Raw genomic sequence first — 26,663 nt, 5'->3', positions numbered from 1 at the left:
AACAGGCTGTGGCGCAGAGCTTGGTTCCAATTCATTATCACCATTTAGAGAACCAAAATGGGCTCTAATTTTCACATCACAAAGACACACAGTCCATTTCCAGGAACTAGGAGCACAACGAAAAAAGTCAAACTATTATTTTCTGTAACATTTCTCAGTAAGGCTGTAAAACATTTGGGTCAATCAGAACAAAGAGAGATAAGTTAAGCGTTAGTGTTAGAGAGGCACAAGAACATTCGGGCACTGAAGAATGGAGGATATTTACCTAATAGCTTTCAGGCTTCTTTCAATCGCTTCAGGAGGTATAAAGCTTGTTGCAACATAATGGATTTTATGAGGCAGACAGAAACTCACTTCAAGCCAGTTGTTGATGTGCAATCGCACCACCCCTGTAGTACAAAGACTTAAATAAAAAAATAAAAAATAAATAAAAATAAATACAGCATTTGCTGCCTCTCTTGAGTAAAAGCAATGGGCCAGATTCACCCATGCTGATGCCAGAACAAGAGAAGAGAGACACTGCACCTCCCTCCTTTCAGCAGCTGCCAGGGACCAATTTGACTCTAGTCCAGGTGTGGGCAAACTTTTTGGCCTGAGGGCCACATCGGGGAATAGAAATTGTATGGCAGGCCATGAATGCTCACAAAATTGGAGTTGGGGCTCTGGTTGGGGGTGTGGGTTCTGGGGTGGGGCTGGGGATGAGGAGTTTGGGGTGCAGGAAGGTGCTGGGATCGAGGGATTTGGAGAGAAGGAGGGGGATCAGGCCTGGGCCAGAGGGCTGGGGCATGGGGAGCAGCTCAGGAGCGCAGGTTCCGAGCGATGCTTACCTCAAGCGGCTCCTGGAAGCAGTGGCATGTCCCTTCTCCGGCTCCTACGTGTGAAGGAGCCCCCGACCCTGCTAAAGTGCTGGACTGGGGCCATGCAGCTGCCTCCAGGAGCTGCATGGTGCAGCCCCAGAGCCTGCCCCCTGGAGCAGGGCCGAGCTACAGCGCCCATGGCTGAAGCAGGTCCAAGCTGCGTGGACCTGACCTGGTGCCCCCGGCTGGAACACTGAAGTGGGGCAAGCCCCAGACCCTGCTCCCCACCCCTGCTCTAGTCCATAAGGCAGGGGTGGGCAAATTATGGCCCAGGGGCTGCATCTGGCACTCCAGATGTTTTAATTTGGCTCTTGAGCTCCCACCAGGGAGCAGGATCAGGGGCTTGTCCCACTCTGGTGCTCCAGCCGGAGAGCGGGGTTGGGGGCTTTCTGCTGCTTTTGGGAGCCAGGTGGAGCGGGGCATGTCCTCCCTCTGGCTCCTACACGTAGGGGCAGCCAGGGGGCTCCGCATGCTGCCCCCATCCCGAGCACCACTCCCACAGCTCCCAATGGGTGACATGCCAGAAGCCTGAGACATTGGTTGAATAAACCACATTCCAGTGCATCCTCTTGTGTAAATAGCTAATGCTACCTCCCAAATAATGCATTGTGAGATCTATGGGTGATGCGGGCTGTCAATTTTATAATGTTTATCTAGCTGCATTTCATTTAATCCTTTCTTTACATTTCAAGAGGTCTTCTGTTGGCCAGGAACCACGGCCAATGGGAGCTGCAAGGGTGGTGCCCGCAGATGAGGAAGCATGCAGAGCTGCTTGGCCACACCTCCACATAGAAGATGGAGGTGGAACATGTCACCGCTTCTGGGAGCTGCTGAGGTAAAGCACCACCCGGACCCTGCACCCCTGACACCCTCCCGTGCCCCAACCCCCTGCCCCACCCCTGATCCCCCTCCTGCACTCCAAACCCCTCGGTCCCAGCCCAGTGCCCACATCCCAGCCAGAGCCCAAACACACATGCACCCCAACTCCTCATTTCTGGCCCTACCCCAGAGACTGCACCCTCAGCTGGAGCCCACACCTCCCTTCACCCCAACCCCCAGTTTTGTGAGCATTCATGGCCCCCCAAACAATTTCCATACACAGATATGGCCCTCAAGCCAAAAAGTTGGCCCATCCCTGCCATGAGGCCTGCTTTAAATTTGTCTCTTATAGTCTATTGCATGGTCACAGAATCATAAGAATGCCCCAACCACACTCCCTCCCTCCTCCAGCTGGCCCTGACCCCACACCAATGCACCAGGGAGGGAAGGAGGATCTCCTTTAAAGGTGATGCAGAGGCCTTGTGGGGGGTGTTCCTGGAGGAGGTATGGTGGGACTGGATGGCACACAGGGCAATGATGAATTGGGCCCAATGTTTCCATCACAATTTTACTGCACGATAAAGAGCGAGGAAAGTTCCCTTACTACACATAAGGTATTACAGAGCAACATGTCACCACAACACTGATTCCATAGATTCCACCTACGTGGTTTGTTTCCCATTGACCTGCTCATCACAATAAATCACGAAAGTTGTTGTTAAATAGTTCCTTCATTCTAGGAAACCACAGCATCTAAAACTAAACTTTTAAGCTTACCCAAAAGAACAGAATTGAAGTGGAGAGAATATGCACTTCAGGAACAATAATGAAGTTTGATCCCAGTGTTTGGCTGGAAAGAAGCTTTAAGTATCTTTTATTTAATACCCCTGGAAAGCAGGACACACAGCAAGCAGGGAGTTTGGGGCAACCAACTTCACTCAAACAGATTTTTGTTCTTGTTTTTAGATGGTGACATATTTACTCCTCATCTTTATGGCATTCACTACCTCCTCCACTACCCAAGTACAAGCACACATGAGTAAGACACTCCACCCTCTGTATTATAAATGTCTGCTCAAAAAGCCATTTCTCATGACATGAGTGTGCTGGTTGAGGCCAAAATCAGTGTTGTACAACAGTGAGATTTGCAATGATAAGTGTACGAACAAGAACACAAGAATGTTCATTCTCAATTCTCAGAGCCAGAGACCAAAGTCCAATAACTTTGTTAGTAGTTTTTCAGAGCTGTGCTTTTTCTTTGTGCCAGACACTAGTTCTCAGCAGAAGCAAGTCCAGTAATAAAAGTTTAACATGGAAACAGCCACAGAATTTCCCATTATCTCTGTGCAAAAAGCATTACAAAAAACACACTGCACCGAAAGCCCTGGGGTGCACTTCACTGCTTGGTTGTGGCCAGGCTGGGAGGGTGTGTGTGTTTTTCTTCTGATACCTTCATTTTATGTCAAACTTCAAAACAGATAAAAACAAACAATCAAGCAAGCAAACAAACAAAGAACACCTTCACTGAAAATCCCATATTAAAAATTAAGCATCACAAAGTTTCATTTAAATACATTTCCTAATTATTCTCTGAACAGGTGCACATGGGCATTTTCCTGCCAATGTGACTCAACCTAGAGCTGGCGAGCCCAATTCTCAGATTAGATGATAGTTCAGTATAAGGCCATGTCTACATCTAAAATTTTGCAGCGCTGGTTGTTACAGCTGTACTAATACAGCTGTATAGGGCCAGCGCTGCAGAGTGGCCACACTTACAGCAACCAGCGCTGCAAGTGGTGTTAGATGTGGCCACACTGCAGCGCTGTTGGGCGGCTTCAAGGGGGGTTCGGGGAACGCGAGAGCAAACCGGGAAAGGAGACCAGCTTCGCAGCGGTTTGCTCTCGCGTTCCCCGAACCACCTTGCAAACCGCAGGGAAGGAGACCTGCTTGCTCGGGGGTTCCGGGAACGCGAGAGCAAACCGGGAAAGGAGACCAGCTTCGCCGCGGTTTGCTCTCGCGTTCCCGGAACCACCCAGCAAACCGCAGGGAAGGAGACCTGCTTGCTCGGGGTTCGGGGAACGAGAGAGCAAACCGGGGAAGGAGACCAGCTTCGCCGCGGTTTGCTCTCGCGTTCCCGGAACCACCCAGCAAACCGCAGGGAAGGAGACCTGCTTGCTCGGGGTTCGGGGAACGCGAGAGCAAACCGGGAAAGGAGACCAGCTTCGCCGCGGTTTGCTCTCGCGTTCCCCGAACCTCCCTGCAAACCGTAGGGAAGGAGACCTGCTTGCTCGGGGTTCGGGGAACAAGAGAGCAAACCGGGGAAGGAGACCAGCTTCGCCGCGGTTTGCTCTCGCATTCCCGGAACCACCCAGCAAACCTCAGGGAAGGAGACCTGCTTGCTCGGGGTTCGGGGAACGCGAGAGTAAGCTGGGGAAGGGGACCAGTTTGATTACCAGAGGCTTCCTCAGGTATGCTGGGATACCTGCTTATTCCACGGAGGTCAAGAAAAGCGCTGGTAAGTGTCTATACTTGATTACCAGCGCTGGATCACCAGCGCTGGATCCTCTACACCCGAGACAAAACGGGAGTACGGCCAGCGCTGCAAACAGGGAGTTGCAGCGCTGGTGGTGCCCTGCAGATGTGTACACCTCCTAAGTTGCAGCGCTGTAACTCCCTCACCAGCGCTGCAACTTTCTGATGTAGACAAGCCCTAAGGCAGGGATCAGCAACCTTTGGCAGGCAGCCTGTCAGGGAAAGCCCCTGGTGGGCTGGGCTGGTTCGTTTACCTGCCGCTTCTGCAGGTTCGGCCAATCACAGCTGCCACTGGCCGCAGTTCACCACTCCAGGCCAATGGGGGCTGCAGGAAGCAGCAAGGGTCGAGGGATGTCCTGGCTGCAGCTTCCCGCAGCCTCCATTGGCCTGCCAGTGGGATCTGCGATCGGCCGAACGTGCAATACGTGGCAGGGCTGGCTTTAGGCCGATTCCCTGGAATCGGGCCCCGCATCTAAGGCATCTGTTTACATTTTTTTTTTTTTTAAACTCACCCCAGCGGCAGTCCGCTCCAGGGTCTCTGGCCGGCCCCACGATGACCACGGCGAAGCTCCAGCAGCAGTGCAGCAAGCCCTGCGGCGGCCCCCCCCGCAGTGGCCATCCCCCGGCTGGCAATCAGAAGCGCTGCCGAAGACTCGGAGTGCCGCCCGGTGAGTAAAAGCCCCACCCCCAGGAATAAAGCCACGCACTTGCTAAAGCCGGCCCTGATCCCTCATATAAAGCCTTCTCAAATTGCAGTCATTCTACTGAGACAGCCACCAAAGGAGCTAATTATGTGGCATATGTGCTGAGTCCCATCAATAGCACCACCACAATTAGGAAACAGGATGGGAAGAAGAGTTTTCCCACAGTGCACCAAGTTCCTAAGGCTAGAGTGCCGACATAGGGTGGAGGTGGGGGGCACTAGACACTTCAGGATACTTTTACTTTGATTCAGGTCTGTGCACTGCAGTGTGGACACCAGAACCCAAGGTTTGAGCATGGGTCAGAAAATTCTTAACCTAGGGTTAAAATGCAATGTAGACACTCAAGTCCAGGGTTCTGACACAGGTCTGCTAACTCAAGTCCCACTATCCCTAGGCTTACATTACTGTGTAAATAGCCTAAATTACCAAATATGCAAATGTATGGCTTGGGGTGGAATAACAATTTTCAAATGTATCTGACTGTATGTAATGTTTGCAGAAGTCTGAAACATCAGCTTTAAACTGAAGCTATGTTGCACGTTTAGCTAGAGTGCAGCTACTTGCCACCCCATAACACAGCAGAAGTGGAGCAGATCAGGATTCTGTGCAGTGTTGCGCACCATCAAACTCATTAGCTAAGATCTCACCCCAGAATCATTATTACTAGTAATGATTTGAGCAGCAAACACACCACAGCTTTACTCTCAGATCCCAGGCTAAACTTGAAGACCTTGTTGTTAGAAAAATCCATTATTTGTAAATGGAGCAAATTTGATATGGAAGCCACTCACACATTCCTCAATCCCACATCCAGTCAACAGTCTTCAAAGGGCATCCAAGTTACACCACAGTACTGCAAACAAACTGGTTTTTCTTGGACTTAAAGGATGAAATTTAAAACACACCTGTTTTATCCTGGCTAAGGAAGACCCAGCAGATTCACCCATAATTGACATACATTTGGTACCATGCCATCAAGAATGAACTCTTAAAATACAGCACAGTCAAAAGGTATTCTGGATATAACATTCACTCACACTATTTACAATGCTCAAAGGAAACATGAAAATAAAAATGGACTGCACAGAACAAAGTATATGGGGTGGGATCCATGAAAGGACTTAGGCACTGGAACTCAGTCACTGTGCCTAATTTTTAGGTGTCTAGAAAAAAAAATTGTGATCCACAAAGATGAATTAGATGCCTAGGGTCCCTGAACAATGAACAGGGAGGGACAGACACCTAAGAATGCAATCCACAAAAGCCAACATGCTAGTCGCAAAGCTGCCTAAGCTAGCCAATGGAACATGCCAACAAGAGGGGTGTGTGCTAAGCCCCTGCTGTCCAATTCAAAATTCAACACAGGCACTCAGCACTTGTGGAAAATCAGGTCTGAGATGTCCCAAACTAGGCATCCAAAATTGGTAGATACTTTTGAAAATTTTGGCCTTAACTTCTGCATCGCTGTTTCTCCATATGCAAGATAAAGATAATTATAGCTACTCACCTTTTTACAGCACTTCATGTATATAAGTAGAGTGTCCTATAGACATGCTTATTAGATGCTATTCAAAATGTACCCTAGGAAGGGGAGTATAGGATTGTGTTGGTAGCCTTCTCTTTGAAATACAAAGCAGTAGCCATTTGGAGCCTTGAATAAGACGTACCCCTCTTTGCATGTACACTACCTGTTATGTTATTTATAGCTTTTGTACCAAGTATTACCATGCAGAATGGCTGTTACTGTGTTAGTACATTCATGTGGTGATGTCATAGTTCTATTGACCTTGTAGTAGCCTCTTCTACTGAAACATGGAGACCAGTTTGTGTATAAGTAGTTTGTGTATAAGCCTGTCTAGATGACTAGTCAGTGTGCTGCAAGGTGGGCTGTAAATCTACAACATACTAGCTGGCCATGTGGACTTTGTTACTGTGCACTAAAAGAGTGTGCTGATCTACTCTGCTTTGAAACACTCCAACCTGCCACACACTAAACTAGCCATCTAGATAAGCCCACTGTCTCAAAACCCATTTGTGTTGTATGTATCTAAATAATGGCTATCGCTTTTGCTCTGTATTCTACCTTGAAATTTCTATAAAGCCTGACTGTCTCATGGGGACACTGGACATTTTGCAAGCCAAAGCTGAAACAAAATGCTAACAGAGACACACCACTCATGAAGATTTTCTCTATTTTAGTTCATTCTTGCTCTGGTTGTCACCCTTGCCCTAAAAGAAATCAATCAGTTAGGCTGAAAGTGTGTGGTTGCTCTTGTTGTATGAAAAACCTACCTGGAGAGAGGTGGAAACAGTAGAGCCCCTCTAAATAAACAGATATTTTCTTGTTCAAAACCTCTACGTGGTGGACTGGTGTAAACTGCAGCTGCAGTTTAAACTATGGCAAACAGTCCGTTCCGTTACCTAAATTTGGACTAGTGGGAAGGTTTAGGTTTCACGATGGGTGCATATTTGCAGCTTAGAAGTGAGCCATATCTGAGGTATTCTGGCATTCAAGTCATTGCTTTTTGTTTGCATTGTAGGCAGAGTTGTGTGGAAAATGTCTGAGGATCCTAAATGCATTAAAATCTTTTAAACTAGTCATTAAAAAGCCCTGCTTTCTGAGGTTCTCTTCTACAGCCATTAGGAAATCATGGGAACTAGTGGTATAACTACCTGTAATCATGACAGCCCACATCATTTATACTGAAATTTAAAAGATAGGAGCATTCAATGCATTTTGAGCAGTGACAAAGGTTCAGATATGTATACCTCTCATGACACAGAATGAAGCACTAGGGATATGTCAGACCTGACTTAAATACTCCAGTGCCATCTAGTGGGGAGCGCCTTGTAGGAAAATACTTTGAAACAATCGCATCCCCCTCAGCTACAGCACCACAACTCCAATTAAAGTCAACTCAGAGGTTTGGCAGTGCTGAAAATCAGGTCCAAGATGTTTCAAATTGGGCATCCAAAAATCAGTGGATGTTTCTGACTTGCTTGAGTGACTTGCCTAAGTGAGTTACTGGCAGAACTAGAAACAGAACCTAGTTCACAACCCCATGTGCCCCATATACTGCACCATGGGGCTTCCCAGGAGGGAAACTACCAGAAGTTTATACACAATTAAGACAATAATTGGCTACTATCAAGATTTATAGCTATTTAATTGTTTTGCACACCTCAGACTAATCAAACAGATACAAAGCATATATGTTGTAAACAACTCTAATTGTACAGTTATGCCAATACAATGCCACAAAAATCAGACTCTAAAGATATAAAGCAAACAGCACTTGGTGAGGAAACCATCAAACAAAGTTCATTCCAGCTTTTAACTGGGATAGTCTCTAGTAATGCCTTCAAATCAGAAATAAGCTAGGTAAAATAATTAAAGACAAGCAATGCTCCATGTCAACATGAAATAATGTGGGAGAAGCTTCCTCTACAGCATGGATGAGGGCTTGGGGGTAGTGGCCTACTCCCCCAGATAGACCTCCCTGCCCCAGTACACTATCTCAATGGATGGCAGCTGCTAGTACATTGGTAAAATTGTGTGGGCACCACTGCAGTGTATTTTCTGTCCTTACCATGAGTTTTGGTCCTAGAATCAAAATTCTCTGTGACTGTTCTCAGCCACTAGATGTCACTGTATTACTGGGCAGACCCACAGTCTATCATCCAGTGGCAACTTTAGTGAGTCACAAATGAACAAACCAGAAGGAAGACAGAAAAACAAGTGGGTGAGAGTTTGGTATTCAAAATCCAGGCCAGGAAAAATGTTTTCAAATAAAACTCAGAGTATGTTTTACAGGATTCACACCAAATCCAGATTCTGCAGCTTCTTTCAAAGGGGCCTGAATTTCTTCCAGAAGCTTAAAGATCAAAAGCAATTAACATAGAAAATTGTTAATCACTCCTATCTAAAATGCTTCTCTGGCCCCAATTACAGTAGTACGTAATCATCTGTATTTAATATATTTATCCTCACAACAACCCTGTGAGGTAGAAAAGTGCTACTACTCCCTTTCTGCAGATGGGGAACTTTAGATCCATAGAGATGAAGTGACTTAACTAAAGTCACCCAGAGAATCTGTGGCAAAGCAAGGAATTGAAGCCTGGCCCCTAAACACTGAATCAATCTTCCTGCTCTACTTATCTGCCAAGACCCCCAGTTCAGGATTCTGTCTCCCACTGTTGTGGTAGCTATTGTAACCAACACATGCTAGTGCCCCAAATGCAGCCCTTAGCTCTGCATTAAGGGGTTAGCTATGCCATGATTGTCAGAGCAGAAAAACACACAGGCTGGAATTTTTGAGAGGAGCCCAAGAGAGATAGGTGCCCTGCTCCCATTGAGATTCAGTGGGAATTGGGCTTCTAACTCCTTTAGGCATCTTTGATATCCCAGCCAGAATGATTAACTGGTCAGGCTTTGACAGGTTGCAGTTTATACGATGCTAATGGCCTCATTCATTCAGGCTTCCATGCATGCAAAGTGTAACCAAATGAGGTGGGGGCAACCTGTGGAACTGCGAACTACGTTCCATGGGGCAGTGCATAACATTGTATGTTTGGGGCGCTTGCTGGGAGAGCTGCTGCTCAAAATGCTGCTGACAGGATACTCTGCAAATAAGTTGTCATTAGGCCTCTTGCCAGCCAAGGAAAGAGTAGCACAATTCTTATAGCCATGACAAAGACTTCCATCAAACCTCAAAGAAGATAATCCCTGGGATATCCTATTGGAGAGACCAAGATAGCAACTTGGTCTTCATAATATTTCTGATTTACTCCAACAGCTAAACTCCATATTGCTACAAATCTCCACTTGGTTTAACTTCAAAGCTCAAAGGGCCACTCACTTTCTGGGCTCTATACTTGTTCATGTTCACCGACTTGGATGAGACTGAAACAAATGCAATACAAAAAATAGAGGCAAACCTCCTTTCTGAACTGGTGTCTCCAGTAATCACTAATGGGAAGAGACACAGAAAATCAGATGAGCTAGTGATAATATACAGTGAAAGACTTTTCACTAAGAAGCAGAATAGCATGGGCTATCAGGAGGATTCCTCTTACCTGTCATAAGCCTCTTTGAGGTCTCTGGCCAGCTTGCACTTGGGTAGAATGTGATGGAAAGGTGATTGTGGACCTTCTGCTGCTATGGAAAGATTAAAACAAGAAAGCATTCAATTGTTTTCAAAGCAGAGAAACCTTGCTTTCAGACAGTCATCTGAATTTTGCACAATTGTAATAGCAGATTCTGTGGAAAGATTAGACAGTGACACATTCAAGTCTGTTTAATCCACATTCACCTTTCACAGTGGTTGTTTTTTAATTAAGCAACAATAATATGAACTTATTTTTGAATCGCATGAATCCCAACTTTATGCAACATGGACATCTTTACTAATCTGAGGAGCAACTACTTCTTTATGTTTTTACTTCTAAATTTTAGTTTTTAATGCTTGTAGCAGGACAATACATGTTGTGCCCCTGTGAAAGTAAAGCCAGGTGCATACACACCTAAGAGGTTAATGCTGGTTTATTAGTAATGCTCCAGAAATTCACTCCATACTTTAACTATAACAGCTCATGCAACTGGCTCACTCTCAACAGGACTGGGATTCTTAGGTTATTACATAGCAAGTAACACTTTCAAAAGTGCCTACATTCCACTGACTTTCAATGAGACCACAGGCTCCTAAGTGTCTAAGTCACTTTTGAAAACGAGACTGTGACAACATGGCCAATGTAGTATGGTGGGTCCTGCGCTTTTCTAAGATGCCAACTCTTGCCCCTGCTCTTGGGGCACCAAGGGCCCCACTAGTGGCCCAGGAAGGTGGTAAAGGAGGGAAACAGGGGAGGGGTCTGGGTTTGCTCCTTACTCTGAACCCCAGCTCCTCTCAACCCCTGCGGGTTCTAACCCTCTTCCCCCTTGGGTAGAGTACCTTTGGTCCTTAAACACTGGGCAGGGTCTCTCTTACTCTGGTTTTCTGATCTTCCAAGTCTCACAGCACACCTCCAAGCTCCAGTCCTCTCTCCTTCCTCCTTCTCCCCTGACTGCCTGAAGCAGGGGGGTTTATTAGGTTGCTAACAGGGCCTTAATTGACTACAGGTGCTCCAATTAACCTGTGGCAACCCTCCCTAGTCTACAGGGAACCGCACCTTAATTAGCCTAGGGCAGGGGTTGGCAATCTTTCAGAAGTGGTGTGCCAAGTCTTCATTTATTCACTCTAATTTAAGGTTTTGTGTGCCAGTAATACATTTTAATGTTTTTAGAAGGTCTCTTTCTAGAAGTCTATAATATATAACTAAGCTATTGTTGTATGTAAAGTAAATAAGGTTTTTAAAATGTTTAAGAAGCTTCATTTAAAATTTAACTAAAATGCAGAACTCCCCAGACCGGTGGCCAGGACCCAGGCAGTGTGAGTGCCACTGAAAAATCAGCTTGTGTGCTGCCTTCGGCACACATGCCATAGGTTGCCTACCCCTGGCCTAGGGCTTATATACTTCCCTTTGACCATTCTCCCACTGCTCCCTGGCCCTTCTGCATCACAGAGGCATAGGTGCTTTTAAAATTTTTACTGAGTGACCTTAAAAAGGGACACATCTTCACAACAGGTTGAAGCAATGCCATGTTACTATCTACACTGGTCATGGAAGCTACATGCGAAATAGAAAGATCCCTCTTGAGGATGGCTAGAGGGCTTGGCATACAGGGTCACAGAATGGGAAACCTGGATTTGAGATTACCTGAGGGCTTTCACACATCTGGATAGCAAATGCACCAGAGGGCAAAGCTGTATCACTTGTACTCCCTCCCTAGTGAATGACAGGAGCGGAGCTAGTCACAAAAGCAGCTGAGCTATTTCACCTGTAGAGCAGGGATCTCTATGCAACACAGGTGACCTCAAAGATGATAAGATAAAGTGGAGTCAAACGCAGTCAGAATGATAAAAGCCACAGAACCCCATTCACAGAGTATTCTTTGTTTATACTCAAAAGAACAGCTACACCAAGATATCTGGGGATACCAGGAAAGCTGTCTCAGATAAATACTTTAGTCTCCTGCAACCTGCAGTTTTCACTGTTTTATTTGTGTTTCAAAAATATCAGACTAAAACTAAAGCTCCTTTGCAAATGCCAACTGTGGGCTCTGACAGACTGGTTAGTGTTCGTTAGAGGCTTTACCAGCTATGTCAACCATGATAGCTTACTTCAGCTGCAGTTCATGCAGTCACCACCGGATTTTAATTCTCTTCATCTGAATCCAAACATCACCTTGCATAGGAATCATGACAAAGAATCATGCACAAGCTCTGGCTGTAGGCAAAGCCACATTGTGCAAACACATGCTCCAATGCTGAGATCTTGCTGCATTATGATTGGGCTTTCAGCATTAGCATTTTCAGCAACATTTTATACTGAGTTTATAACTACATGCCACAAAATGGCAATAATAAACCCCTCCAGAAAAGAGTGACAGACCTCTTCTCAGCTCTGCAAGGAAACATCTTCCTTTAAACACACAAAAGGGTTTGGGTTTTGTTTTCTTAAAAGACAAATGAACAAAACAAAATGACAAGCACAAGAAATTCTGCAGTAAGAGAGCTCTTTCAAAAGGTCGGATACACATTGGAGTCTTGAGCAGGAATTACAGAGAAAGGAACCATAACAGTGCCTCAAGGTCTTGAGATTAGACTAGGTCATCTCAGGGACTATAAGGGGAAGGGAAAAGCAGAGAGAAGGCCTGAGAAGGCTCGTGTGTCCAACTGAATCATACTGTATGCAGCATTGTTGTAGCCATGTCAGTCCCAGGATATTAGAGAGACGAGGTGGGTGAGGTAATATCTTTAAAAAAGAGCTCTGCATAAGCTTGAAAGCTTGACTCTGACCAACAGAAGTTGGTCCAATAAAAGATATCACCTCATCTACCTTGTCTCTCTGATTGAATCACAGTGAGACTCAGAAAGACTATTATAGCAAAAGGTCTCTGTGGGTTTTCCAGTACAAACCCTACTTTGTGGGAATACACATTTGGGCTCATACTACCACAGCTCAGGAGCAGGGTTTCATTGGCTGCTGGGTTAGTAACTGGCACATAATATTGTAGCTGACTTCAAGCATACCACCATCCTCCAAAAATGAAAGCACCTCGCTCAAAGATTTGTCCCATTTTTTTTATTTGGTTTTAACAATAGGATCCAATTATTGTAATAAATTATATAAACTTTAAAGGATAACTTTTTACACTGTTGCAGTATTCCTTTTTTAAACAACTCCATTCCAAAACTGGAACTAGTCTCATTCTTTCTTGCTCGTTTGTTTAAATGCACTATAAACTAGCAATTACATTCTGCGTAACTCCTCTCAAGCAGAACCTGGAAGTTATGCCAAGCAGTAAAGAGACAGCCTTTATACATGTACAAAAATGGACTTAGATGAGAACCTGACTTTGCCCATGACCCCAAATCAGGTTGGAAACTCAATGCTCCAGATGTGAAAGGTTTGCTCACTAAGTCACTTTGTTACCCAGCTTCCTGCATTCCTGCTACTACCTAGCTGTTACTAGACATATGTACACCACCAATATTCTCGAACCATGGTAAACTGCACTTAAGTGGACTATTTATTAAATTGGCCAGTAATTGACTGACTATCCCATGTCGAAAGTTCCCTTCAGTAAATAAGCTCCCCATTACCCTGAGCTCAGAACTCACTTTCTGACATGGCAGACACTTCATCCTGAATGGCTAGGATCAGCTTGGCCTCTCTGGTCAGGTACTGACAACGACGTTCCTCATGCTGTAGAACTATGGCAATTCGACGAGAGAGGTTGTGTAAACAGTTGATCACCGATGGATCTGCATTGGCCTACAGGCAATACAGGAACAGACCTGGTCATTAATTCAGTAGCTATCAAACATATGAAACGAGACTCAACATGAGTGTTGCACTGTTGGACAAATTATTTTTAAAATTTTCATTAAAGATAATGAATTATCTTTAATAGTTAGGTTGGAGGTCAGCCTCCCTGGCAATTGTCAAAAGAAAGATTTCTCTGGCTCACACAGTAGTAAAGCTGAAGGACAGAAATTCGTAACTAAAGCAAGTCAAACACACATAACTAGGCCAAGTAGTAGTAATGAAAACAATGAGGAGGGATCTCCAAGTTGGCATGTACAAAACTAACATAACCTAAGGCACGATTACTCATTTTACTTGTGTATCTTCCCATTTGTTACTGGACTTTCTACTAAAAGAAAGATTAATGCTCTGACGGTCTGTTCTGTAGAGGGAAACTTCAGATTACTGAAAAATTTAAAATATCAATACATTCCAATACAAAAGCACTGGAAGTACAAGGATGACATAGCTTTTACCACACGGCAAACTCTCCAAACTGGAGCACTGGTGTTTTACTCATTTTTGTCAAACCTTTGGTAGCTTATTTACACCGAATGCAAAATCACACAGCCACCATTATCTTAATTCTCTTCACCTGAATCAAAGCCTAGTCATACACAGGAATAGGGACAAAGAATCATGCAAATGCTCTGACATTAGGTAGAGCTACATAGTGAAAACACATGCCCCAATATTCAGACCTTACGCATTATGACTGGCCTTTTGGCATTAACATTTTCAACATTTTATGCTAATCATTAGAGAACTAATAAGGTGCTATGACATTTTTAATCCCAAAGAAAATGAAATTGGATTTAGGTTTCCACACTTCTAAAAAATATTGCTTATTTAAAACATTCCATTTCTAGGTGTCCCTCTAGAATGAAAGTGCTGCAAAGCCTATCGGCCACAGACAGCTGATAAGGTGGGGCTCACAGGCTCTAAGCCAGGAAGGGTGCAGTAAGCAGCTGTTTTATGTCTGTTAAGACATTTAAAGGAATGTAAGGTTTAGGCAGCAGATAACCTGACATCTAAACTAGAAAACCATGAGTCAACATTTTTACAAGCCAACATTTTTCCTGAGTCACAACACGTTGGTAGGGCTGAAACTTAGCACAGCAGGATCACTGCTGATTATAACATTTGGGTCTTAGCCTGTTCTGTCTGTCTGCTGCAGATGGACTCATCTTTATCTTAGAATACCTCCACCCTCAACTTGGAGAAGTCATCTGCAGAAGTAACTCTATGTTAGCAAAATTCCATTTGCTTTACATGCAGTATGTTCCACAGACAGTTCTTTATGAAGAGAATGTCATTTTGGTAAATACAGTGCAGTGCTGCTTAAGAGGATGGTAAAGTAAATTCCAACTGAATTACAAAGCCAGAATTTCTGCTTTTGTTCCCTGTAAGATGGCCATTAGAAATTAGATTCTAGAGAAATATAAGCTACACCAAAGTCGATGGCTTCACTGCAAATCACCAAGTTGCCGCACAGAGCATGTGAATGAATAAGCTATGTTTTCAACACAAAACACCTTCAGAATGATGTTTATATGTTTTAGATTTTCTGAATTCAATTCTGGGATAATTCCATCTCTCTATTAACTCTGTGAAACTCAAGCAGAAAACCCTGTTCCCCTAGTGAGGGAGAACTTAGTCATCACAAAAAAGCCAACAGCAAAGGACACATTAGTATAAACAGAAAAACTTTTGTTTCACTGACAGTACTTCTAACAACTGCGGAGGGAAGGACGAGTAGGAAGCTCTTCTCCATTTCTGCTTTTGGCCACCATGGCCAGGACATGAACTCCAGTCCCAAACAGAAGCTGTATCACAACCAATTGCTTAAAAAAGGCTTATTTCCCCCCAGGTATAACTCCCTTAACCCTTCCGAGAAGGCTTCTTAGCTCACATTTGTGCATTACACACACACAGACATACACAAAACAATGTGCTACCTCTACAGCACTCAGGCTTATGGGTTGGGAAGGGAAAGCCAGAGCTGGGAAATCAAATGCTGATCTCACATATGGCAGCTTTTATGCTAAAGCAATTGTACAGCAATGTTAAAATCAGAATGAGTGGTTCTGAGCAAACCTACTCCCAGAATGCATGGGCTAAATATGGGCCCCGCTGTGTAAATAATTACAATACAGCAAGCTTGACCAGAAGAGAGGCACAAAAATGGTTTTGTGACTTATGAGAGAGTCAGTACAAGTCAATAGCCTAATAACTCTACATACTACCTGTCACTTTGAACTCGAGACTCAAGAGCTGTCTGGTGCCTTTCTTCCCCTGGTTCACACGAATAGAAAGGTTCCACTTCGGAGATGTTATCAGGTTCAAGGAAATAGCCCTAAATATTGTCCACTAAGGGGTCCCTGTCTCAAAAACCCTGCAGCATGACTTAGGACTCCAAAGAATGCTGTTCTGAAATGTCACTACAGGACTTATAAGAGGGCTAGTAATTTTCCTATAGAGATTCAAGGCCCTTCTTCCCATACCTGGAATTTCTCCTGAATGTGACAAGAAGGGCAAGAACACATTTTGGTCACCAAACCAAACACCACTTTCAGCAAAAGGCCAGGTTCAGATGAAACCACAAACTTCTGATGCAGCAAAAAAGACACAACCAGACTAATTTCAGAAAGCTGCATTAGGGACAGAAAGGGGACTTCCAAATCCCATTTCAATCTAAAAATATAAGCCTAAACTTGGTGCTTTGAGTCTTGGGATAGGTGCGTTAATTATCCCTCCATTTCTAAGTGTATTTGCTGATTGTCATGTATTAGTCACTGTAAATGACAGAGCCAAGGAAATTTTGCTTTGCCTTTGCTTCAGAATTTGAATTACTCAGTATGTGTTATACTTAAGATTGCCAAACAGTTTTCATATATCAGTTTCCACTCACTCCTAAGTTTTGAAAAATTATCCTCATTTTCCATGCTTGGACTATGCCTGATGTGGTTTCTTTTTATTATTGGTTCTACTTTGAGGACAGTTTCTTCAGCTGTTTTTGAGTTCTGTGTGTATGTGGAAAAATTTCACTGCAAAATATAATAGCTACATTCCTACTGATCATTTATTACAAACAGGCATGTGTTCACAGTGGTGTTTAGAAAAGGTCATTCAGAAATTCATTATGGATGTTTAGAAACTGCATCCTGAGTATGCCAAGGAGGGAATATTATTAAATCTGAGAGCACACATTTCTGGAGAGCTGGTCTGCTTACAAGTTCAGGCTGTTTATTGTGTATTCTATAGGTACTCAGACCGTGAACTGAAGCTGAGCACACCTGTGGCCTGGCCAGGCCTCTAGCCCCTTTATTCCCTCGACTCCCTGACAAAGTATGCTTTTTATTGAAAATCACTAGTTCTCATATATATTCAAATTTCCAAGCATACCAACTGTGCTGAGAACTTCACAGCACACAAGCACAGAGTAGGCCCCTGTGCATCCATTAAGATTCCTGCTCTATGGATTGAAAGGAGCATTCCACCCTCTATTGCCCTGCTAACAAGTGGATCCCCAGTCCACTCCCTTGCTACCTGCATAAAGAAATCAGCATAGCTCTTTAAGTGCACGTGTCTTTGATGTATTTTTAATTCTGTGAAGCATTCAAATACCATGGTAATGAGGACTACAGAAATGTCTATCGCTAAACAGTAAATGCATTAATGACTCCACATTTCAGAGGCAGCAATGCTGTGCCTGGAAGAAACATACCTGTGCCCCTAGCAGTAGGATCTAGGGCTACTCTTTTAAATAATATAAGAGTGCTCAATTCTTTGAGGCAGGGAACTTTTCTCTTGTCTGTACATCATCAATAGGTAAACAATAATGCAAGATTACAATTGTACATCATTTTAAAAGTCAGGATACGTAACAGTTGCGGTTTCTACAGCAATATTGCATTGGCCTTGCTGCACCTACATAATCTTTTGCATTCTTGTGTTTCTTGTTCAACGGATACTTTAACTATGTTATTAAATGTATACCATAAAATATACAGGATGTGCAATAAAGCTGATATCCACTATGAAGTAGGACCTCAACCTTTGCATTTACCTGCAAAAGAATGACAGAAAATGTCCTGAAAATGGCCTGTTGGAAACAATCATGCCCTGGCCCGAGAGACTGGCTGCAAAAGCAGATAGGGCTCTTCCATATTTTTACTTCTATGATTGCTTGATCTTTCTTTATTTTAACTGTGCATCTTTAGTGTCACATGCAGTACTGTTTTTACATATTTCAAATTAAGAAAGTCTGGTTTATAGTGAAAGAAGGCAGTGAATGTGTGTTACTGAAATGTTACTGGCATCTGAATCAACAGTCCTTATAAAACAATACAGAATCCATTCTTGGGTAAAAATAGTCCTTACCCTTAAGGCAAATACAACATTAAAGAGAATCATGGTGGGCATCTCTCTCTTTGGTGATGGATCAGTTTTGGATACCTGCAAAACATTATATATATTAAAAAAAAAATCTAATGAGTGAAGGCAGTACTTCAGACAGTTTTCAAATAGCATTGATGCAACTACTAAAGAAAAAAAGGTCTTGATTTAACAGATCTAGTCTTATTAGGTTAGTTTCCTGTTGCATTTCACCACTGGCTGCCTGTACATGATTCCTGCAAAAGGGACCCACTGTATTTCTACATATAGTTAATTAAATTTATGGAAAATTGATTCTTTTATAACAAGTAAAAGCCTCTAGATGTCGTCAACCAAACAATCCCAGACCTTCCCTTCCTAAAATGTATTTCACTATATCATGTTTTTAATATTTCCACTTGTCAGAACTGAAGAGAATATGTGTTTTAGAAAGGCATATTTTCAAGCACACACATTGTACAGTTCTACAACAAAAGTAGATTTGTCTCCTACATATGGCATTTTGGAAACCTTTTCCCCAAAACCATTCTCATCACAACAAAAGACTTTTGAGATTGAATAAATAAATAAATAAATATATATATATTTGAAAAAATAAAATCAAGCAAGACAAAAAAAAAGTAGAATTCTTTCATTAGGAGCTGTTAAATCTTGATTATTCCACTGACTAGGTGTCTCCACAAGATGGAGTAGGAGATCCAAGCGACATGTCTGTACTCCCAGAGAGCTCCATAATGCTTATGCCTAATTCTCACAAGTATGGAAAACTCTCACTTCCCATGGACTTTGGGCCCCAAGTAATACACAGTTCAGGGAAACTAACGGGACCATTTATCAGTATTCTTAAAAAACTAGATAAACTACAAGGAAAGAGGAAATCATCTGTTTTCTAAAAGGATCAAATGAGATTCTAGTTAACAGGAGGAGAGAGGGATCACTCTGCACTGCAGTTTTGACAACAAGCCTTGTTACTGGGTTTCTTGGAACTTAAAGGTTCCCATAGGAACCTTTCTCTAAGCACCTTTCAGAGGCCTCAAAACATTTACAAACTTAGGGCCCAATCCTGTTCCCACTGAAGTTAAAGGGAATGCTGCCACTGACTTCAAAAGGCTGCTGGGTCAGATCTCACAATGTTCTCTAACTAGGAGAGAAAGACAGAAAGTACCTTTACCAATTTAAACTATAGGGAGAGTTTAAAGAGGCAGAATGTCATTAAACAAGCAGGTGTCATACCCAGGACACAGGATTAATTACTTTAACTACTGTGAAAAGACTGGCATATGATTTTTAACAACCACAAAAGGCCAGGATCTAACATGAACAAGAATCTTGCAACAGCACATTGCTCTGACACTGCATTCCGGGCCATAGCTAATGAGTCACAAACACTACTTCTTGTAGTGCCCTGGGTATTAACCCACTGCAGCTTATGAAATCTGATGAGATCCAAGCCAGAAATGTCGTGGATACTTTATAAATTTAGAAGTTGTTAATTTACTTTTTATTGAAAGGGATTAGAAGGAAATACCTTTGCCTCTTTCTAATTTTACAAAAATAAAATTCTAGCTTTAGAACTGAATGACCTAGCAGAGCTAGCTGCCATTTCTGCATCAGTTTAGAACACTGTGTTAATGAATATGCAAAGGTCTTTAGGAGTGATAAAATCTACACAATTGAATAGTTCTATAGAATTTCTAAAGAACAACAAAAAGATGTTTACAGGTCTCAATAACTTTTACTACTACCCAGATGTGATTCTATTCAGAAAAATAGAAAACCAAGATGTTCTTTATGTAACTAGAAAGCGAGTGACTAGAATTTGAGCAGCATTCCATCCCAAATAGGCAACTGCAAATCTGGTAGCTTTTCAATTTAATTTTCAGCCATTACACTTACAAATACACTGGGCAATTGACGACTTAACAAACAGGCTCTTTAGTATCAGGCTTGGAAAATGCACAAATCGGATACTATTAGACAACACACAGTGTTCACTCTGGCATATGGTATAATGAACATTAATGCCATTCACTGCATTACATGACATTGTCTTCACTGAATATTCACCCCAGGATCATCTGAAAAAAAAACTGCCAGCAGTATGAGCAGTCACAGCTTAGCAATTTCTAGTGGCATGGATGGAAAGGGTTAAAAGTGATTCTGGAAAAAATAAATGCAAACTGCACCTAGACGTTCCCTCCAAAATACTGCCTCTCAGTTTGCTGTTATACCTCAACGCTAAAGTCTTAAGGCCTTGTCTGCACTAAAGAACTCTATTTAAAACATGTCACTGCTATGAATATGGGTTCAACTCCACCAGCAATGGCAATGTTGGGAGTCATAGCACGCATGGGCTGCAAGTGTTCTGAGCACAGTAGGGGTAACTTTTTCAAAAGCACCTAGATGGCTTAGGAACCTACATTCCATTTTCAAATGTGATGTTGGTATTTAGGAACCTAAGGTCTCATTGACTCGTTAAGTTTCTAATAGGGTCAGTGAGATGTAGGCTCCTGAGAGCTGAGATCACTTTAGAAAATGGAAATTAGACTCCCAAGCCACTTATGCACTTTTGAAAGGTTTACCCAATGGTCTCTCACCTTAGTCAGGGTAAATCTATTAAACATACTAATTCAACCAAAAGCAGTAGCCACAGATTGCCTGCATGTTTTATGCTAATTCCCCCATCATTACTAATGCTGGTGAAGAATAACCAGTTAGTGACAGCAGGAAATTTTTGAAAGCCACATTAATCTAGTAAATCTAATGTAAATAAGACACAGACACTAAGGATAGACTGTTGCTGATCACATAAATTCCCAGAGCCCAATTCACTTTTAGGCACTATTAGTGAGATCATAAACTAGGACAGGGAAAGTGCAAATCCTTCCCCAGACTCATGCAGAAGCCCTTTCCATGGCCCATGTAGCTGAACATCTACTCCATTTCAGCATGAAGCACTTCTGAGTTGAGATGTTAATTCATAAGTGCCTATATGGCCTTGCTGACCCTGGGAAATTTCACCACCCCTTACCCCAAAAACAAAACAAATGTTCTAAACCAGTGGTTCTCAACCAGGGGTCCGTGAGCTGATTTCAGGGGGTCCGCCAAGCAGGGCCAGCTTTAGACTCGCTCAGTCCCATGGCAGAAAGCCAAAGCCCTGCCACACAGGGCGGAAGCCCAGGGCCCTGCCACCTGGGGCTGAAGCCAAAGCCTGAGCAATATAGCTTTGCAGGGGTCCCTGTGGTACGTGGCACCAGGCAGTTCCCCTCCTTGCTACTCCCTAACTCTGGCCCTGGCTTTTATATGCAGAAACAGTTATTGTAGCACAGGTGGGCATGGAGTTTTTATAGCATGCTGGGGGGCCTCAGAAAGAAAGAGCTTGAGAACCCATTCTAAAACCATATCCTGATGAACCAGCCTTAGGGCGGGAGCCACAAAGTTGACACGGCTCAGGTAGCTTCCACAATTTTGACCATTATGTTTCGTTAAACTTGCCAAAAAGCCAATTTAACTAGCACAGTGGTAAACACAGATATGGTCCACTGGAGCATATCATCACTAGGGTTTCTATTTAATATTAACACTGATTCAGTTGCACCTGTGTTTGAGCCACTGGGAAGTTTTTTGTGAAAAATTTCCAAAGTAGACACAACATATTTGGCATTAACATCAGCAAATAAGCAAAGACAAAGGCTCTCAAAAACCACAGGCATAAAACAGAGTTTCAAAGCAATGCTGTACATTTTGAATTCCAAATTTCATAACTCTTTTGCTGTTCTGTCCATATCAGTTCTCAGGAGAAAAATGTTTCCCAGTGCCCCAGCAGCTCTCTTACCATACCTGCCCAAGGGCATGCTGCAGCAAGGTAGGATGGCCAACAAAACGGACATTATCAATCTTCAGCTCAAATTTTTTGCCACACATATCTGATTTGGTAGCTAAAATTGTTGCCAGGATGACATCTGAAAATCTTCAAAAGTAGAAACAAGTTATTATGATAACCAAAAAACCCACAGCCTAAAAATATTACCCAAACTGAAATACAGATTTATTTCATTTGTGTGAGCTTTAAGAGGGTTTTAAATTACATATTTAAACTGGAACACCTTGAATGCACCCAATTATGAAAATTAATAATTCCATAAGATTATGTCTCTCCGATCACCAGAATAATAAAATGAGAAGCATCAAAAGCAAAGAATGAAGGTTCATGCTTATTCAATTACATGCTCTGGGAAAGATTAGATGTCATCTACTTTCAAAAAGATAAAACCCGCTCAAGTTAGTCATTGCCTGGATTTAGCTGCAGGTTAATGAACTGACTAAGCAGGTAGACATCAAAATAATCTTCACTCAAACAGACAAGAATCTTTAACTACCCAAGTGTGTGGGGGGGGGTGTTGCTGGATTTTAATAAAAATCTTCTTCCCACTGTGTGTCTCATCTCTTCTAAATCCAGTAAAGATTCAAATGTATTGCCATGAGAGAGAGACTGAGATCAACAGACCACTGGTGGTCTGTAGACAGCTGGCTGGTCACATGGTACTGGCTCTCCCCATCCCAGCTATTCAATTGCATTAAAAGAAGGAACAATACAGTACACCCTTTCCTAATAAAACTTCTCAATGTAAACAATTGCTGCTGTTGGCACTGGAATCTAATGGTACTCTGCGTGGGGAAGACGTGGTCCATGAATGCGGGGGCAAGTGTCCACAAGAGAATCTCACTGTAAAGGCATGATGTTCATCATGAAAAAGTCTGAAAACCCCTGCCATAAAAAGCCATTAGAAGGAACCCCTCTGCAACTCCATTGACAGTGCCGTGGGTGATCTTACACCATTCTAATCTATTTAGGTTCTTGTATCGTATCTATTACCATGTTGTCTGAGACAGAGGAGCTCAAACCAAAGTAAAACAGATTTCATTTTGCAATTGTAGGAAACTTAACTGGGGGGCAAAGAGACTGTACAAACTTTATTGTTTTATTACTGTATAGTCTTTCCTCAACTGCCCTCTTTGAAGCAGCCCAGCTGCAACCAAAGTGAAAAAATTTAAACTAACCCTCTGGGGAGAGTTTAACAAAATTAACTGAGATATTTAAGTTCCTGTACTTACATCTGCTTGTGTCTGTGCGCGCATGTCCCCCCAACCCCCTTCCCAATGCAAGTATCCCAGATAACGCTGTTATGGAAAAGGGTGGACCATGGGTGTGTGCTGCACTCCCTTTATCTCTTGTCAGCAAATGAGCCCTTAGTGCTCAAGGAAGCTACTCATTTAAGAAAGCTTTCTGGTCTAGTTTTGGCGAGTTATTAAAGGAATTAAGAGAAAAATTTACAGCCACACAATATATACACATTCACCCATGCACAGGCAGCTGTATTGCCTTTCAGTTAGCACACTGATCATTTCTTTTTATTAGTATGCAGAATATTCCTGGTTTTATTGAAGGTCTATGCTGACCCAATGGCTCTGGCTATGAGATTTGGGAGTACCCTTGCATTGCTGGACATTAGGTGTGCTAGGGTCATGATGGCCCTTGCACTTCTGGAGGGAGCAAGTGTGCACTGCATTTTCAACCCCAAAACTGCTCATCACAGACAGTACTGCAGCTTATAGGAGACAGTTTCCTACTGAATGCAGCTGGGATATGGGCATAAAGAGAGGGATTAATTCAGGTGCCTCAAAGCCAACTGAACCATCATTTCATGGCTAGTGCACCTATCAGTATGTTCAACTACACATATGAATTCAATAAGGAAAAAACTGTAGTTTCCTTAAACTGACTAGAATGAGCTTCCTCGAAAACAGTTTCTGTTAAAAACAACACACAAGGTTACACCTCCAGGTGCCCATTTGTGAAAAAACTCCTGCATCACTAGTCTGTGTTAATTAGGTGGTTCACACTGGACTGGGGAGAATCTTAAAGTGGCCTGGGACACAAGGGATGGCAAATTTGGGAGCAGAAAGGACTAGGTGCTGATGAGTGGGAATTTTTTCTATCTGTCCTTGGAGAGAAAAGTCTTGACTGTAGGGTCCCGACCCATTATACTGGCTTTTGCCACTTCAAGATTAAAATACAACAATGTGCTCAACATGGGTCTACACAACCAGGCCATTCAGACGGTAAAGTTGGTGCAGAATACACTGTAATCTGCACTGGCTTCTAGTTGACTTCCAGGTGGAGGTCAAGCACCTGGTTTCAACTATAAAGCCCTCAATGGTTTGCAACTGCCTACCCAAGAGGCAACTCTTTCTCTGTCTGAGAGACTACCACTGATGTGATCAGCTGAAGCACCTGAGATACACAGCCCTCTGGTTCCACAGAGAGGAGTCTGGTATTGTAGCAGGGCCTCTTCAAGGGAATGAGGGGTCTTTGACTCTGGATCCCACTCCCCCTTAGTCACACAAACTGGATTTGTTAACCCTGATGACACACTGCATAGCTAATCTATTTCCTTGGGCTTTTACAGAGAAAGTGGGCTGAGGGGTTTATCAGTTTTTATTATTCCAGCCTGGACTGGTTTGTATGAACAACACAGTGGGCTCCAGATCCAGGACTAGGGCTCCAAAGTGCTATAATTACTATTTATATTAACATTTTTGGAATTTTATTGATTTTGTAAAGTCAATGGAGATTGATACTTCAACTGACAGAGCCCTAAAGTTTTGTCTGAAGCTCATGAGATTCCACTTTTAGGCAATGACAGATCCAGTACTTGTGCGACCATGTAAAGCCCTGTGATTTCTGAAGGGGAGAAAACCCTTATTGTATCAGGGCACAGAACAAGCAGGATCGAACCATAGAAACCAAAGGCCTTGGCTAGAGTAGGTTTTGGGATTTTTTTAAACCAGAAATCTCTCATGACTGCTACCACCAGTTCAACTCCATCAGTGGTATCAACAGTAGACAACAGAGCAGTTAATGCTGGGAGCAGGAACATTAGCTGGTTGCCACAATTGCTATCACCTGTGGAACTGAACCAGTGGTAGCAACAGTAGTTTTATTTTTAATCTTTTTTGGTGGAGTGGAAGACACCCTCAAACAGACACAGCCATCTAAGCCCAAGAAGAGATTCTATACCATGACTGACTTATGCCAGGTGTTCAAATGAGTAGGGAGAAAGATTCTTAGCTTTCCTCTGCTATTGTTTGTTCTAGGCAGAAGACAACTGCATACAATACAGCTGCAGATCTTGAGGGAGCAATCTCAGGTTCCTGTGCATAGTGGCTATGCAGCTAAGAGTGGCAGACTATTTTGCATCGCTCCTGCTCTGACTACTTGCAGCTGTCTGTGAGGAGACCTTGGAATGTATTCCCTCTTACTCCAAGCCAGCTTCTTCAGACTCTTTTCCAGCCTCCAGATATTATTCTCTTCCAGGTTGAAAGAAGGAGCCTCTCCCCAGCGTGTACAATTTCCACTTTGTCACTCTGACACACTCAAAGATGCCCTCAAAGCCATCTCTCCCTTCGCTAATCTAATTCCTTTCATTTCTTTGTATCAAAACTGTGGAAGCTGAAAAATGATTCTTAGGAAGGACACATTAATTCAAAGTGGGGCACATGTAAAAGGGCCTTCTTTGAAATACTTTTGTGACACAAGCCCAACGGCTAGTTGTCCTTCCTTACACAGTGCAGTGATTAATACAGTAAGGCTATCATGGAATTAAATAACTTTACTCATGGGACTATACTTCTAAATGATCAATTGCTAGGCAAAAAAGTTGATATAGGGTTTGGAAATTAATACTAAGATGAAATGTGTGTTTGGTGATACATGACCCCAGACCCAATTCCCATGGAGCTTTCTGGGGGCATTGCAGCACCTTCATTGACACAGGCGTGGATCCTTGCAGGATTGCCTACTTTCCTATACGCATAGAAAGGATAATATGGGTCCACCCACTCGATACGTTTTTGTGCTTCCTGCAGCATTAGTAGGACCTTTTCAAATCACCTAGCAAGAAACCTTGGCAATACATTTCCTACGGACATTGTGATTTAATATAGAGTTCAAATTAACTCAGTGTTCAGTGTAAAATGGAAATCAGAAACAGAGCACAATTAAAGGATGGTGAGAAAAGAAAGCCATTCCAGACAGATGTGATTGTTTAGAACGTTTGCTCTTACCCTGAAACCAATTGCTCATCAGTTAGAGGATATTGCTCTCTGAAATGGGAACATGGGCATAAACACAAAACAAAAACAAAACAAAAAATACAGCAAAAGAATAAACCAGGCAAAGTAACACAAAATACACAAAAGTGACAATATTAAAAATGAAGATGGACTATTAAGGGTTAAACTTCTGTACAGCAGCGATAACTTACAGGCAAGAGTAAAAGCAAACCTATGGTAAGGGCATTGCTGGTGCAAATTTTATAATTAATGCTTATCTAGCATATTCTTACCTAGAAATTGCAGAAAAACTAGCACTGATTTCAGAGGA

At 42.9% G+C, this 26,663-nt stretch overlaps 1 protein-coding gene across 14 annotated transcripts in view; it reads right to left on the bottom strand.

Annotated features, from left to right (window-relative positions):
* NPRL3 (NPR3 like, GATOR1 complex subunit) overlaps positions 1-26,663 on the bottom strand; it is a 122,023-nt gene that overhangs the window by 80,073 nt on the left and 15,287 nt on the right. For 4 of the 14 annotated variants that reach the window (XM_030578923.1, XM_030578920.1, XM_030578924.1 and 1 more), the window contains exons 3-7: positions 22,058-22,187; positions 18,203-18,277; positions 13,633-13,786; positions 9,989-10,070; positions 266-403 (exon numbers count right to left, since the gene is read on the bottom strand). In XM_030578923.1, the coding sequence (XP_030434783.1) occupies positions 266-403; positions 9,989-10,070; positions 13,633-13,786; positions 18,203-18,277; positions 22,058-22,141 (533 nt within the window). In that variant the 5' untranslated portion in view covers positions 22,142-22,187. Of the gene's footprint in view, positions 1-265; positions 404-9,988; positions 10,071-13,632; positions 13,787-18,202; positions 18,278-18,885; positions 18,909-22,057; positions 22,188-23,093; positions 23,157-23,332; positions 23,437-26,344; positions 26,384-26,625; positions 26,645-26,663 lie in introns of those variants that run through there. The other 10 variants (XM_030578918.1, XM_030578921.1, XM_030578930.1 and 7 more) reach the window with 8 other exon arrangements.

This window comes from Gopherus evgoodei, chromosome 10, assembly GCF_007399415.2.
Source record: "Gopherus evgoodei ecotype Sinaloan lineage chromosome 10, rGopEvg1_v1.p, whole genome shotgun sequence".
NCBI classification, from domain to species: Eukaryota; Metazoa; Chordata; order Testudines; family Testudinidae; genus Gopherus; species Gopherus evgoodei.
The sequence above is the reverse complement of the archived record's forward strand: the minus strand, read 5'-3'. Positions and strand labels throughout refer to the sequence as shown.